Source organism: Panthera uncia, chromosome D1 (genome assembly GCF_023721935.1).
Source record: "Panthera uncia isolate 11264 chromosome D1, Puncia_PCG_1.0, whole genome shotgun sequence".
NCBI classification, from domain to species: domain Eukaryota; kingdom Metazoa; phylum Chordata; class Mammalia; order Carnivora; family Felidae; genus Panthera; species Panthera uncia.
The window spans coordinates 7,305,825-7,322,442 of NC_064808.1; the positions used below are offsets into that span (position 1 = coordinate 7,305,825).

The following is a 16,618-nucleotide window of genomic DNA, read 5'->3' on the forward strand; positions in this document are numbered from 1 at the left end:
ATTTGCTTAAAGCTGGTACAAGTAACTATGAGAGGAGGCCCAAAGGTCTACCACTAGCGGTCCCAAGGGAAGCCTTCCAAAGTCAGAGGTTCCATGGACATTGGAGGGTGAGTGCAAGCAAAAGAACAAGGCTGAGAATCTTAAGATACTTTAAAATTAAAAAAAAAAAAAATTTTTTTTAACGTTTATTTTTGAGAGACCCAATGTGGGGATAGGGGTGGGGGAGGGGGAGAGAGAGAGAGAGAGAGAGAGAGAGAGAGACACAGAATCCGAAGCAGGCTCCAGGCTGAGCTGTCAGCACAGAGCCCGAGGTGGGGCTCGAACCCACGAACTGCAAGATCATGACCTAAGCCAACATCTGACACTAACCGACTGAGCCACCCAGGCACCCTGCAAAAAATATTTTGAGATAGTGTGTGCACATGTGCCGGTGGGGGGGAGGGGGGGGCGGGAAGGGCGTGGGAGGGGGGAGGCAGAGAGGGAGGGAGAGAGAATCCCAGACTCTGCACTGACAGTGTGGAGCCTGACATGGGACTTGATCCCACAAACCCTGGGCCGAAATCAAGAGGCAGCCCATTAAGCATCTGAGCCATCCAGGCACCCCCATAGGATACCTTAGAAACTATGTATCCACTGCTATTTGACCTGTCCCTTAAAGACTCATCAAGCAAAGTTCACACGTTACTGTTACACACCAAATCTGCTTACCTCTGGGGGTGGGGGGGGGGGGGGCAGATAAAGCTATCTCTGTTAAGTGTCAGATTTGGCAGGCATGTTTAAGAAACAGGGCCAGGGGCGCCTGGGTGGCGCAGTCGGTTGGGCGTCCGACTTCAGCCAGGTCACGATCTCGCGGTCCGTGAGTTCGAGCCCCGCGTCAGGCTCTGGGCTGATGGCTCGGAGCCTGGAGCATGTTTCCGATTCTGTGTCTCCCTCTCTCTCTGCCCCTCCCCCGTTCATGCTCTGTCTCTCTCTGTCCTAAAAATGAATAAAAAACGTTGAAAAAAAAAAAAAAAAAAGAAACAGGGCCAACAAGGAGTTAAGCACAGAAGAAATAGGAACAGAGTGTGTAGGCTCTGCAGCCACCCAGGGAGCAGACTGTTGGGTGTTGGGTGTTCTGGCCATAGTGGGTGACTGGAGCCTCCCAGCCTTCAGCTATTACAGGCACCAAGGTTCTTCAAGGATAGAGGCTAAGCAAGCTTTGCAGTTTTCAAATTTGGAATTGACCAATAGCCAATGCATAAGCTTAAAAAAAAATCCGTCATAATGAAATCCAAGTAAGCCAAATGATCCTTTTAATGGGGAAACAAAGGCCAATGTTCTATATTAGAAGGAGGAAAAAAGCCAACTTTGGTCAAAGTCCCTCGGGTCACTGAGAACCAGCTTCCTCAGCTAGAATGACTGCAAACCAAGGCAGCAAGTACCTTCCTGCAGCCCAGCCAGGACCCTGGGAATTGCAAAACAAAGGCTAGTATGAGGTCATAGCAAGTAGCCAACCAATCAAGAACAGGGATGATCAAGCCCAATGCCAGTCTACAAAAGATATTCTCACACTTCTGTCTGGAAACCCTTTATACTCTGAACTATTAAGGACCTCAAATCGCTTTTCTTTATGTGAGTATACGCACTGTATTCTAACTAAAACTTAGAAAATGCTACGTTGTCTATTAATTCATTTAAAATAATATCACTAAGCCAATTACAACATAATCTTAACTATATTTTCTAACATATCAACTCAATACATACCATCATAGGAAAACCCAAGTGAACTTTTAAAATGGAATTAAAGCTACAACACGGATGAGCCTTGAAAACATTAAGTATAATGAGCCAGACACACAAAAAACAAATACTGTATGATTCAACTTACATGAGGTACCTAGAGTAGTCAAATCCATAGAGACAGAAAGTAAAATAAAGGTTACAAGAGACTGGGGGAGTGGGAGATGGAGAGTTACTATTTAATTGATACAAAATTTGTTTGGGACGATGAACAATTTCTAGAAATAGTAGATGGTTACATGACATTGTGAATGTACTTAATGCCACCCGACTTACAAGATAAAAATGGGGGGTGGGGCGCCTGGGTGGCTCAGTCGGTTAAGCATCTGACTTCGGCTCAGGTCATGTTCCTGCGATCTTTTTTAGTTCGAGCCCCGCATTGGGTTATCTGCTGTCAGCAAAGCCCGCTTCGGATCCTCTGTCCCCCTCTCTCTGTCTCAAAAATAAATATAAACTTGGGGCGCCTGGGTGGCTCAGTCGGTTGAGCGAGGTTGAGCGACCAACTTCGGCTCAGGTCATGATCTCACGGTTTATGAGTCCGAGCCCCGTGTCAGGCTCTGTGCTGACAGCTCAGAGCCTGGAGCCTGCTTCGGATTCTGTGTCTCCCTCTCTCTCTGCCCCTCCCCCACTCATGCTGTGTCTCTGCTCAGAGAGAAACATTAAAAAAAAATTAAAAATAAACTTAAATGAAAAATTAAAAAAGAAAAGATTAAAACGCTAAATCTGATGCGTGTATTTTACCACAATGAAAACATGGGAGTTAAAGCACCAGGCCATGAGAAAATTTTAGGTTACCATAATCAGGGAACATTCTATAAACTAACCAGTACTCTTCAAAACCGTCAACGTCCTAAAAGACATGGGAAGATTAAAGAAATGGTCACAGATTTAAAAAAAAAAAAATTTGTTTAATGTTTATTTTGAGAGAGAGAGAGACACAGCATGAGCGGAGGAGGGGCAGAGAGAGAGAGGGAGACATAGAACAGGAAGCAGGCTCCAGGCTCTGGGCTGCTAGCACAGAGCCTGACGTGGGGCTCGAACTCACGAGCCGTGAGATCATGACCTGAGCCAAAGTCGGACGCTTAACCGACTGAGCCACCCAGGTGCCCCGAAATGGTCACAGATTTCAGGAGACTACGGGATATGACAATTAAAGCCCGTACTGGGTCCTGGAAAAGAAAAAGCACATCAGTGGAAAAACTGATGAAATCTGAGCAAGTTCTGTACTGTGGCTGATAGTATTATACTGAGGTTAATTCTTAGTTCTGATACGTGTTCTGTGGTTATAGAAGATGTTAACGCAAGGGGAAGCTGAGTGAAGAACGTCCAAGCACTCTTTGGGTTAGCTGTGCAACTTTTCATTTAAAATTATCTCAAAATTTAAAAAAGATAACTGTTTAAGAAAACTTACAAGGTCAATGCTCTGTTTTTGAAGAGAAAAGGAGCCAACTTTGGTCACAGTTCCTCAGGTAGCTGAAAATCCCCTTCCTCAGCTAGAACAACAGAAAACCAAGGCAGCAAGTGCCTTTTTGAGGCACAGCCAGGACTAGGCAGGGGCTGGGAACTGCAAAATGTTTTTTTATGAAATTACCAATAAACTGGCCAACCAAAGCCAGGGAGAAGTCATCCAAGTTTTGTCTACGACTATGATTCTTCTGCTTTTTGGTTTCAGAAACTCCCTGCAACTATTAAAAATAATTGAGTCCCCAAAAAGCATTTGTTTATGTAGATAATATCTATTAATATTTACTGTATTAATAAGAGAAATCGAGAAAAGATAATAGAGAAAAGAAAATAAGAGCAAAGATTTAAAGATGTATCCATTCATTTAAAAGAACATAATAGGGGCACCTGTGTGGCTCCGTGGCTTAAGTGTCTGACTTCAGCTCAGGTCAGAACTCACTGCTTGTGAGTTGGAGTCCCACATTAGGCTCTGTGCTGCTAGCTGGGGGCCTGGGGCCTGCTTCAGAATCTGTATCTCCCTCTCTCTCTCTGCCCCTCCCCTGCTCATGCTCTGTCTTTCTCTGTCTCCCGAAAATAAACATTAAAAAAAAATTTAAGAATAAAAAGTAAAAGAACATAATAAACCCATTACATGTAAACGTGAGTTACTTATTTTTAATGAAAAAACTGTATTTGCCAAACCACAATTTCACACATACCAAAGGAAGTCCGCCCCATGAACTGATCTCATAATCCAATCAAAACACAATGCCAGACAAAACCCCAAAAACCCCCATGCTAAAAAACTAAAGAAAAAATGACAAAAGGGGGGGGGGGGGCTTAAAAGAGAGGAATAAAGAGAAAGAAAAATGAGAGAAAGAAAAAAAATTAAGGAAAAAGGCAGAAAGGGAATAAGACGAACCACTGATAAAACAACAACAAACCCCCATGGGGCCAATGCTATACGCATTAGAAGGAAAAAAGGTAGCTTGGGTCAAAGTCTCTGAGGCCCAGACAGGGACCGTATGGCAGCCTGAATGGTAAACAAGGATCCCTATGAAGTCACTGCAAGTACCCAACCCAAGACGGACAATCAACTCAAGTTTTGTCTATAAACAAAAATTTTCTCACTTTTTGGTCTCAAGAACTCTTTACGCTCTTAAAAAAATTACTGAGGACTGCACAAATCTTTGGTTTACGTGGGTTATAGTTATCGACAGCTACCTTATTAGAAACTAAAATGGTGATTTAAAAAATATTTTTATTAATTCATTCAAAACAATAAACCCATTACATGTTTATACAAACAACCTATTTTTTTTACAAAAAAAAACAAAACCAAAAAACAACCAGTACTTTCAAAAACAAAATTAAATTCACGGCAAAAGCTGCACTGTTTTACACTGTTGTACATCTCTTTAATGTCTAGCTTAATGAAAGAGCACCAACTTCTTATATCTGCTTCTGCATCCGATGTGTTTCAATATGCTGCTCCAGTTGTAAGATATGAAGAAAAATCTCACTTCATATAGACCTGTGGCTGGAAAATGGGAGTTTAATAGCTTTTCAGAATTTTCTTCTTTGACACCAGACCCAAACTCAAAAGTAGTAGTTTTTAAAAGCTAGTTGCAATCTGCAATTTTATCAATGAATCTTTTCTTTTTAAGTTTACTTATTTATTCTGGGGCCGGGGGGAGGAGCAGAGAGAGAGAGAGAGAGAGAGAGAGAGAGAGAAAATCCCAAGCAGGCTCCACGCTCTCAGCGCAGAGCCCAACATGGGGCTCAATCTCACGAACCGTGAGATCATGACCTGAGCCGAAATCAAGAGTCAGACACCCAACCGACTGAGCCCCCTAGGCGCTCCTATCAATGAATCTGCTGTGTACTTTTTATGTTAAAATACACTGGTCATCTTGCACTTTGAATGGCTCTTTTACCTACTGGCAATCTGGGAAATATGCCTTCGTTGAATTATACAGAATTTCCAAATATTGACATTTCATACAATATCAAAAGATCACATTCCACTAATTTTACCACTGATCTCATCAAAAACGTCTTTGACAAATCCAAGTTTTTGAAAATTCTCATTTTTGCTTGCAAGCTTGACTTTTATGACTGGCAACGGTGACAGACTCACTTCGCTCACTTTCAAGAAAATGTCCACTAAATACTCAAGCGTGAACAACTGTAGTTGGTCTTTCAAGTTAAAATGATGATCCATGCAACTGGTTCAGCTCCAACACACTAGTACGTTTTCTCGAGAGCGTCACTGCACGATGGGATACGGCACCAGTGCCCCATAGATACTTGGCATTTCATCACTCAAAATATTAAAGAGACTTTTATTAGAGGGTTGAGACTTAATAAAAATTAATAATTTTTAGGACCCACTCAAGTGAAAATGCCCCTCCCCTCCTTAAACCACAAGTGTCTAGCAGGAGAGAAGTTCACGACTACGATCGCCAGCAGAGTTCGGTGCCACTGCCTTGATTTACGTTACGCCGCCAGCGATTTTCTCTGCCATTACTTCTGTGCAACAGCGCAAACGGAAACGAAGTTCTTCCAGGATGAACCATGAAAGTCAAGAGAGTTATTCAACCCGTTGCGTATTGATCGCTACTCGCGTTCACTGCTGAGCGTTCACGTAAAGGAAAATTCTCTGAAGCGTAGTTGGTGCTGACACAAGTTGAGCCACGTCTGTAAATCTCGTTTGTAAGGCAAAAGTACAATTCCGTAAACAAGATGTGAACTCAGTCTTCACATTCGTACCTAAGCCTCTGATTCGACGAGTCATGGTACACACAAAGCGGCGCTGCCCTGCGTTTCACGGACTCTCCGCCCAGCGGGCGTTCGGCAACGTCTGCCGTTCGAGACCTTCTCAGTCTCTCGGCTACCGGGTGGGCTTTTCCAGCCAAAGAACGTCCGAACGTGTCCCGTAAGATTCAGTGACTTTTTTTTCACTTCTAGGTTGAAAAGCTGGAGCAAAGTTTGGCTTTTCAAGAGCTCATGGTGTATACACCAGAAGTTCTCGATTCCTTTTTCTTTCAACTTTGAATGATCGGTCTTGACGTGATGTTGCACCTGAACTGGCACTACAGCACTACCTGAACCGCGTTCAGTTGCGTAAGACGTAATAAAGTACGTTATTAACATCTATAAAGCTGAGGAGAAGATAGCTCTCGTTACAGTGTCATCTCTTCTAATTTCTTATTTACGGTTTTGCCTAGACTCTTCAGACTCCTCCCATTCACTTGTTGATATGTCCATTTCAGTAAACAGAGGTTGCAAGTCTTCTAATCTCCCTTTTTAAAGTCAACAATCCATCCTTGAATATAAGAGAAATATGATAAATTTTCCTCTATGTTAGAATCAAGTGCTAAAGTAAGTTGTAAGTAAAATTTTTAAAATTAGAAGCTTTCCCGAAAGTTTTTACAAGTACGTTTTACAAGCTGCACTTACTTCTTATTGTGTTTCCTCAAAGATGCCAGGAAAATGGTGGGATATCAAAATAAGGATTTCCAGGACAATAACGAGGTTTACAGGGCTTAGAGCAGGCACAAGTGAAGAAAGATAGTAAGAGTCCCGGAGAAGTACTGAAAACAAACTGAGCGCATCACTGAAAACATCTCTATTTATACCTTAAAGGACTACCTTAAAAATTCTAGAAAACACAAGAATACAAAAGCACACATTTCATTAGCCAAGAGTGATGATGTCAGCACACATCATTCAGCCTCTGGAAAACTCCACTGTATACGGACAGAGCCACAATGGTAAAAAGCAGATACTGCGTTCATGTTCTGATGAAACTCACTTTGATTTCGTGTACCACTGAATGGACCTTAGGGAGCCCCAGGGTCCTCAAACCACACTTTGGGGACCACATTCAATATCGCACTGCCAAAATTCACAAGTGCCACCTCAGATCCCTCCCAAGACAGGATCCAGCGTTACAGCATTCCGGATAGGCCAGAGGAAACGGCCCAGAACTGGCTTAGACCCTATCACCAGGGAAACTAGGATGCCGACCCTAAGAAGCTGTCAGATCGCCAGGCCTGGCTTTACTGAGGAAGGTGGCTCCAGAGACATAAAAAGAAAATGTGTGCTAAAGCTGCAAATCCCTAACTTTACAGAAATCAGAGGAACAGGAGAAAGGACTGGGTGGTACTGGGATTCTATACATGAAGGAGATCTCAGACTATCAGAATTCCTCTCCCGAGCCATGCCACAAAAGAGGCATAGAAACAGGTAAGGCAGAGGGGGACAGATGAAAACCCGAGATGGGCAGCGGTAATGAAGGAACAGAGTTCAAAGAAACCAAACAGGGAAAAAAAAAAAAAAAAAAAAAAGGAAGTGAGATAAGTCAGCAGAGAGGTCAAAAGAGAGAGGAAAACACAGTCAAAGAAACATTCCCTGATGAGCTGAGGCGACACTGTTACCTTTCTCCTGGGCTGCAGTTGCAGTGTGAAAAAACTAAGCAAGTTACTTGCTGTTCTGACCAGGCGCTCAGGCTCTAGGAGCCGCAAGAGAGACAAAGATAAACAAGGAACCAACCGAGACCAAAATCTCAGCCCAAGATTCAAAGTCCACAAACTCACAGGGGCAGCCGAGAAATGGCTGTGACCCTTCCAGGCCTCACAAAGGGGAGGCTTTCTTCTCACTGCAGAGAAGCCAACAGAGATAACAAGGGCTTGCCCCTGAAGGCCTCTTTGCTAGTGAAAAAGGAACCTAAAATCATTAGCTGCTAAGTTCCCATGTGGTCTTTAAGAGAAACAGGGAGCTTTCTCCTGTTGCCAAAGGGTAAATACTGCACCTGAAGAAAGGAACATGGAAAAAAATCCCATGCAATCGGCTGGATCCCAGCACTCAGAAAAAAACCCATGGTCTGGTGACTTTGGATCTGGATCCTCCCTTGATGAGGCCGCACACACAACACCACCACCACCATTACCATTCACGACACAGAAGTATGGGCAGGCAGAAGGTAGTGTTTTGGGTTGTTTCGTTTTGTTAATCAATAAAATCACCTGATATTGATATCTTGTAAATAAACGCATCCCCATTTTTTAAAATGATCTCAAGAGCACATAAACCTTTCCAAAAGCATTCTATTCAGATAGCTGGCTAGCTTCAACAAATAAAGTAAAATAAACAACCACAAATTTTTTTTTTAATGCTGGAAAAAGCACCTGAGGGACCCTAATGACTAAAAGAAACCAAGATTCTTGGGGCGCCTGGGTGGCCCAGTCGGTTAAGCGTCCGACTTCGGCTCAGGTCATGATCTCACGGTCTGTGAGTTCCAGCCCCGCGTCGGGCTCTGTGCTGACAGCTCAGAGCCTGGAGCCTGTTTCCGATTCTGTGTCTCCCTCTCTCTCTGCCCCTCCCCTGTTCATGCTCTGTCTCTCTCTGTCTCAAAAATAAATAAACGTTAAAAGAAACCAAGATTCTTTCAATCAATTACAGAGAATTTCCAACGCATACTGACCTGGAGTTGTATGGTGTTCAGAGAAAACCCACCAAGTCGCTCAACTAAGAACAGTGATCATGAGGATTGTTATGTCCTGTCAGGTGTTGTTTTAAAGTGTTTTACAATCGTTAACTTCTCTGATGCTCACAACTATACCTACAAGATAGGGACTATCATTACTCCTTTTTTTACAGGTGAGCTAACAGGCCTGGAACAATTAGGTAAGCCCAGGGTCACAGTAGGGGCTGACCAAGATTCCAGCACAGGGGAATCAAGCTGCAGAGCCCGCTCTAACAAGAACATACCACTTATTAGAAGTCCCCAAGTGCTGGGATCTCCTTTCCACTCCGCCATAAGCTCAACTCAATTAGAATGCTATTGCTAGACCAAGCAGGCCTATGGGGCCCCACTTCCTGTGACTACAGAACCAGTCATTCAAACACTTGTGGGCCCAAACGAAGCAACAAGTCACAAGCACATCCAACACCACATGCAAAGACACTCAGATGATGGCCATCTGGCGGGGGTAGGGGGATGGGGGGGAGTGATAAGGGGTAAGGGAGGGCCAGCAGATCCTTGGGTCTAAAGAAGGTGCAGGAAAAGGAGCCGCCCTTTACACAGAGTATCAGTAACCAAAACCCTCAGTGAAATGGTGCTCAAGAGAAGCAATGAGTAGATCATTGTAGCAGTGACAGAAGCAACCTGCTCCCCAAGGGCAAGGGCAAGGACGAGGGCTGGAACTATGTTTGCAGGTGGTTTCACTCATTAATCACCAAACTTTTGGACATGGGAGTTTTCCGTTTACTGGGGGACTGGGAAAACAATCCTGCTGTATTAGTAGCTCTGATGGTCAGAGGAGCCTCAGAATCCTATGTCTTTCCCCTGAGAAAGGCTTCCTGCTGCTGTTCAGGAAGTGCCAGCACGTGGTGACTGATGACTCCCACCTTTCCTACGGGTACCTGATCAGGAACACACTTAAACTGTTAACCTCCTGAGCTGCCAAAGACCAAAAACTATTCTCTCTCCTTTTTTCTTCCCCAGCAGGCCTGGACAGACAGTCCCACTGCATCAAGCCAAAAGGACTGGGGCCTCAGTGGATTTAGCAGCCAGATCACAAGAGCCAGGAGTCAGTTCCCGATCCATAAACCACAAACCCAATCGCTTTTCCCTGGCCAGGCTGGAGGGCCTTTTGCCAAGCTGTGACTTGCAAAGGGGGTCCAAGGAAAGGAGTTGTATCTTAGAGTTTCCAGTGACAGGTGCGGAGGACAAAGTTGCCTTGAACAGCACTGGGTGTAGAGAAAGCCCACTCGTGCTCAGAGGCCCGTTCAGTAATGAGGGGGAATGGGGGTGTTTACAGACCTCATCCAGACTCACACCTCAATGAGCAGAGCCCCAGAGGAGGCAGACCTTTGTATGGCCAACTTCCCAAAGAACACAGGGGAAAATAGGCCGAAGCTGCTCAAAACCAGCTTGACTGGTTCTACAGAGAAGCCTCTGGTCTGCTCCGCCTTCCTCATGTTAAAAAGAAAAAGGTGGCTGGGAGCCAGTCACTGAACACACCCCTCCCTTTCTCCTCTCTCCCCGCCCCCCTTCTTCCACCCTCCTATCTGTTGTCCCTCAGGATTCACCTAGCCATCAATATCAGTGTCCGGCTCGCCCTCGCCTACCAAACCTGAGGTTACATGGCTTTAGAAGTGGAAGGTTCACTATGTGATGAGCAAAAGGACACACATTTGTTTTTGCCCTTTTTGCCGTTTTCTAATGAAAAACGTAGGGATAAATGCAAGTAGGGAGAGGGCACAGGGACTGAGAAACTTCAAACCCTCTAGCAAAGGGCAGACATACAGATGAAGGGATCTACTTCTACACCCTCAAGGAGGAGCAGGTCAAGGGGGCAAGAGAAGGAACTGGATTGCCTCCTTCTCCGAAAGACGACTGGACACCAAGAGACCAGATCCTCTCGTGGTGTTTCAGAATCAGGCCATCACAGCCTAAAAGACAGCAATGACATTCAATGCCTACACCAAGAGGGCTGTAGCGGGGTGGTGGCATTCCGCTCCGAGCGTGAGAGATTTCAGAGTTAACGTCGGGATACATGGCCTCTTCCCATGCCAGAAGTGGGAAACGGGTGTTTTCCTCCCCCACAAAGTTTGTAAAGGCTCCCTCTTCCCTTTGCTGAGACAGAAGGGGAAAAGGCAGAGATAACACTGCAGTGACTCACTCTCGTTTGATGAAGGCTGCGAGGAAGCCTGGAGAATCCAAGCTGTAAGTGCAAAAAGGTACGAATGCTGGAGTCTCCCATCAACAGGAGGAAACTCAGCCACCTATGTGGTTTGTCACCGCTGAACTTCCGCTGAAGGAGGAAGGCCTAGGTTAAACTCCACCCACCCTTTCCACATCCTTCTCGGTTTCTGCTTTGATAGGAAAGTGCAAACCCGGCAGCACCAGAGGCTACAAGAGAATCAAGCCCTTTCTCTACCTCCTCTCATAGCAAAAGCCTAGCAGCCACAGTCCACAGCTTAACTAAGCAGACGGAGCTGGGGCTGGCCCTGGTGACTGCAGGAAAGCCTCACCAGGCAGTCTTGGGGAAGGAAGGACAACCACCCTCCTCGCCCTTCCCATCTGCGGAGGTTACTTCATCCCAATCCATTAATGGGCTTCAAAGTGCTGCTGTGGTGGGGGGGGGGGGAGCCCATTTAGCAGAGCTATCATGGGGCCAAAGGTGGCGCCCAGCCCCCACCCCACTCGTCGATAATGGGCCACAGAGTCTGAGGCTTGGCTGCACTCTAGGCATAAAATATTCATTCCCGTCGACATAATACATATGTAGGAAAGTCATGGAAGCTCCTGGGAGGAGAGAAGTGCCAGCCAGGTGGCTGAGTGTGCAATGGGAAAGAGTTCGTGAAGGCACGGGTTAGTCCTGGTCAAATGCCCACCGAGAGCTGGGCCGTTCCGTCCAAAGGGGAGACGGTCTGGTCTGAGAAGTTTTTGACTCCCATGAGACCTAACGATGCAAACCTCTCAGGCAAACAAATTCTCAATTTCTTCCTACCTCACAGGCATCAGTTAAGACACTGACCATGAAAAGAAATCTCAGGCCCAGTCTTTGGTCACCATCTGAAAGATGCAGTCATCCCTGTGTGAACTTGATTTTAATCTAAAGCAGACCAAGTTTCAACGACTGTCTTGAATCCGTCTGTTTAGCTACTTCCCAAAGCCCACACATTAGAGAGAAATTATCACAATTTACTAAGTGGTTACCTTCACTGGGTTCAAAGATCACGGTATGGCGAGCGACTCTGTGATCTCTAGACTCCCAGAGCCCTCGCTCTAACGAGGCCTCACTCTTAATTTCTAGGGCCACGCAGGAAGCGAGAACGTATGCTCTGACGTCCACCCACATCCCTGACCAGAAGGCAGCCCCACTAAGGAGCCCTTGGCCAGAGTCAAAGGGCAGAAGTCAGAGTCCGTACGCAGAGCACAGCACCGCCCGGCTCACAGGCATGGAGTGAAATGAGAGCCACCCGAGCTCTCTACCAGAGGAGACACTAAAACCAAATTATTCAGCGTTGGCAACGTTCAGCCAGAATCAACCCTGGCATCCAAGGGAGATGTGTCTGGAGCGGCTCGGTTGTTCTTTACAGGATTCCGTAAGTCAGCTTTGCTCACTTCATCCAGACTTCCACACTCCTCTTCCTAGAACCACCCAAGAGAATAAACAATGCTACTCGCACCCGAGAAGAACGAGAGCAACCCCCCTCCCTTGCGCACTGCAGCAGAAGCGAGGCCGGTAGTGAAAGCCTCCGAAAGCCTCCTCTTTTCCCTCGGAAGCCCCGGAAGCCCTCTCGCTCGTGGTTCCTGAGGCCCAGAGGTGGGGCGGCCCCCCTCCCAGGTGTTCCACGTAGTAGCGGCAGGTGAACTCTGGGAAGCCGGACCCCTCTCCGCACCTGCCTAGCCTATTGTTGCCGCCGCCGCTGGCTGGAGGACAGGCATCCTACATGCTGATTGCTGTCACCACAGCCAAGCCTCCAGGCCAGCAGAGCCATTCGGAGAACTGGACAGAAAGCTCAGCTCACAGACTGAGAATCCCCAAAACTACCAGCCCCAGGTCACAACCCTCCTGCAAAAGAAAGAAGAGTCTAGAGCTGGGAAAAAAGCACATTCGAAACCAGGTGTCACAAAAATCATCTTAAAGAGGGGGGCTTGACTTTCTTTTAGCTCCCACTTCCAGTGCTAGGAGCAGAATCCGACAGCAAACAGGCAATCTTCCTGCAGTACAAGGTTTATTTTTATGCTTCAACATTTTCTGTGTGTGTGTGTGTGTGTGTGTGTGTGTGTTATGTGTGTTTAATTCAGATGTGATCAAAGAGCTCCTGGAAACAGCTTCTCATCAGCCACATGTTTTAAAGAAAGGGGGAGAGGAAGAGCTAAAAAAGAGATTGGAGCTTGAAGACAACCAGTAGAGTTTACCCATTTCCTGGGGAAACCAGCTTAAATAATTTAAACCTAAACACAGTGATAGAGAATCTTTGCAGGGAGGGGATCAGCCCAACCAAACCCCTTGCTTTTTATTTCATAACGTTAGGATTTACCGCAACGACTGAACTTCTGTGACTATTTCAACTAGAACAGCGACAGGACTGAGAGCGTCCTTGCTCTTACCTGGTGACAACGAGCTATTCTAAAGGAGGCCAATGCTTCTGGCATCCCTGGCCTCGTGACGCGAGGGGCTGCTACGTGTCTTTTCTCTTGGTTTGAAAAATACGGGCATCTGCCGGTATATCCAAGCTTTTTCAAAGGCTGCGCTGTCACCGGGACGAGACTTAATATCGAGCAAATAGTATGCCTGGCTACCTTGAGGACGGGCAGCAGAAGCGATGAAGTGGCTCAGGGGAGCCTAAGTCCACAAAGAGTGCAAACAGGATGAGTAATTCATAATTTGGAACAGGACGACAAAGTATGCAGCCGTGGCTCTAGACGAAGTTAGCGAAGGGGCAGCTTCCGTTCCCGACCGGCTCACCCGATTAGCTCGCACCGAATCAGCGGGTGTGCACCGACTTCCTACTATGCGCTCAGCAGTATTCGAGGCATGTAGGGAAGAGAGGAAATCAATGCACACATCACAAGAAAAAAAAAAAAGACCACGGCGGGAATACATTTACATTTGGTAAACAGCACAAAGAAACCACATTGAGGCAGTCTGTTACTCTACTTTGCTGAACACAATGCCCCCCACAGCCTCGCGGAGAGAGTAGGCACTCCACAACCACTCCCCACATGCCTAAGGGTGCCAGTCAGTCACTTGGCCTCCTCCTACCAGCTCATAATCAACAGTCTGGGAAAGTTCTCTGGTGAGCAGGGCTTACCTGCTAACACAGAGGGTGCGACAGGAAAAGGAATGGAATGGGGAACCTCAAGAGAGCCTAGAAAAAGAGGTTCCCGGCAAGGAGAGAAAACAGCCGGCAAGTGAGGGCCAGACCCTGAGATACAGACCATGCTCTGGTTTCCAAAGACCTCAGTCCCATGCAGAGCCAGTTGCAAAACCCAGCGAGGAAACAGAAATTCACCATCCCTCCCCCTCAACTCATTTCACCCCCAGAAGCAATCAATCCGTCCGTAACGAAAGGGTCAACCAGCACAGAGAAAAACTCGGGGCCACAATTGCTTGTGGAGCTCCTGACTGCCCAGGTGACAGAGAGCAAGGGGGGGGGGGGGGGAGGTGACACAAGAGAAAAACGTAGGACAATGAAACGAGGGAAGATTTTTCAGGGAAGGATGTGAACACGCGATAGAACATAACGACGGTTCTATCGGGCTGCGGAGAAAGAAGGGCGCGACAGGAAAACATAAAGGGTGTAATAAGGGAAAAGGATGCAAAAAAAAAAAAAAAAAAGCGCTGCAGCCCCAGGGGAGAAGAGCTCCTTTTTCAACTCGAGTTTTTCTGGCCTAGTAAACTTCTCCGCCAACGAGGGTGTGCCAGGCAGGGGACTCTCCACACAGCAGCCAGCAGTCAGCAAGGGACGCCGGACACGGTGACAGAAAGGGGAGGGGTGGAAAGCGGACGCCTCTCAGCTCACAGGTAGGGTGACACAGAAAACGCTAAAGCTTGGGTGACAGATGATAGCAGTGATTGCCAGGACGAGGAGGGGGGGAGGAGGTGGCGTATAGCTCAAGAAACTAGTACGCTGAATGCCCCCGGACGGCGAGTTACAAAGACTAGCCCATCGGGAGGGAAAGGACAGGGGCCTCGGTGGGGAAAACAGATACGGGGTGAAGGAGGCAAGAGACTAACGCGGAGATGAAGGCAAGCCTCACTGAGGCAGGTAGCGTGAGGAAGACCGGGTGAGGGCAGAGAAACCGGAAGGTACCCAACAAGGAGGAAGAAACTATGAAAAGTGACAGAGCCAGGAGTGAAGACACAGGAAGGCATCATGGCTCGCGCTGCGGTGTGAAAAGACAGAAGGGTAATGCAGCGTGGCCGGGGAGAGGACTCAGCAACAGGTTGTCCCCATAAAGTGGGGCCGGAGGGATGTTCTCCCTCCAAAGGACAAGTCCGGGGAGCAGGCTGGTAAAGCGCTCGGGGAGAAACAGGAGGCGGAGAGACTTCGGCCAAACCCCTGGGGGGGGGGAGGGGGGGGGGGGGGGGGGGCAGAACGCGAGGGATCCAGACTCTGAAGGGAACCCTTCAGACTGGAACCCCAAAGACAACCTGTGGGAAAACTATGCGCATGACAGCAGTCTGGGAAACACGGAAGCAACAAATGCCAGCGCGAGGCACCGGGGAGCTCCTGGAGAAAAGAAGGGAAAGTGATGAGCAAAGAGTAGGCGAACCATTTGGAAAGGTGATGAGGGTGGAGCTGGTGGGTTGCAAGCATGAGGGAGAGCACAATTTGGAGAAGGAAGGGGGGGGGGGAACAAGGGGGGGGGAGGGGGGGGGAGGGGAAAGGGGGGGGGGGAAAGCGGGGGAACTGGAAGAGGAGAGGGATCGAGAACACACTCCGGGGCAAGGACCCTGAGGGTGACAACCAGGGACTGGGAGAACCGGTGCGGGAGGAGCAGAAGCGAGGCCGGAGAGATGGGAGGAAGAGGGGGACAACGATCTGGGGCAAATCGCGGGGTGCTGTTCGAGGAGCAGGAGGGTGGCGGCTTTAAGCGTGGGTGGAGGAAGACCAGAAAAGGCCCCTGAGAGAAAAAGGGAAGAGAAGGGGAAGCTAGGGAGATAATACGGAAGAGCGCAGGAGGGCGGTGAGGGGAGACGGGGGTCAGCAAGTGTGCAGCTTGGAGTCGGGACGAGGTGGGTCCCAGGACGGGACTGAGAGGGGGATGTGCGAGGCCGAGAGCCAGATGACAGGGCAGTCGAGGCTTGCAGGGTGGCAGCAGGGGCACGAGGAGAGCAGAGGAGGGAGGAGGCTCTGCAAGGTGCAGGGGCCCAGCCAGAGAATTCGGGGAGCCCTCGGGGCTCCTTACCTGCTCCGTGTCCCTCTCGTTCAGCGTGGGTAGGGGGGTCCGGGCGCTGGACATGGCGCCGGTATCTCAGGGGAGGGAACCGAGAAGCTTGGAGGAAGGGAGGGAAGGGAAGGCGCGGAGCCCGGCCGGGCGGGGCTTCTCACAGCAGGGGCACCCGCCGCATGGGCCCCGGCCGGGGGTGCGGGGAGGCCGGGCAGCCGCTCACGCCAGCCCGGGGATGCGCCGCTCGGGCTAGGCCGCGCCGGCTCCGAGCGGCTCCGGACCGCACCCCCCCGACCCCCGGCTGGGCTGTGCCGCCTTTCGGCCGGGCCGCGCCGCTCCGCCTACTCTCTGCCGCCGCAGCCGGCCGCCTGCCTCGCTCCTCCCCTGCCCTCAGCGGCACTGCTCCGCGCCCGGCACACAGGCAGCCGCCGCCGGACCTGCTGCTCCCAACATGGCCGCCACCACCGCCGGCCC

At 48.5% G+C, this 16,618-nt stretch overlaps 1 protein-coding gene and 2 long non-coding RNA genes across 10 annotated transcripts in view; 1 reads left to right on the forward strand and 2 right to left on the reverse strand.

Moving 5' to 3' along the window:
* MARK2 (microtubule affinity regulating kinase 2) overlaps nucleotides 1-16,311 on the reverse strand; it is a 56,468-nt gene extending 40,157 nt beyond the window's left edge. For all 8 annotated transcript variants that reach the window (XM_049644085.1, XM_049644066.1, XM_049644076.1 and 5 more), the window contains exon 1: nucleotides 16,163-16,311. In XM_049644085.1, the coding sequence (XP_049500042.1) occupies nucleotides 16,163-16,216 (54 nt within the window). In that variant the 5' untranslated portion in view covers nucleotides 16,217-16,311. The remainder of the gene's footprint in view (nucleotides 1-16,162) is intronic.
* Nucleotides 1,451-14,412, forward strand: LOC125931856 (uncharacterized). The gene is made up of 2 exons (XR_007460496.1): nucleotides 1,451-1,611; nucleotides 9,740-14,412. It is a non-coding gene; the product is annotated as an uncharacterized LOC125931856 (long non-coding RNA).
* Nucleotides 4,727-9,746, reverse strand: LOC125931862 (uncharacterized). Its single transcript, XR_007460499.1, has 2 exons — nucleotides 6,688-9,746; nucleotides 4,727-6,553 (listed from the first exon to the last, which is right to left on the reverse strand). It is a non-coding gene; the product is annotated as an uncharacterized LOC125931862 (long non-coding RNA).
* Nucleotides 16,312-16,618: the final 307 nt, after the last annotated feature.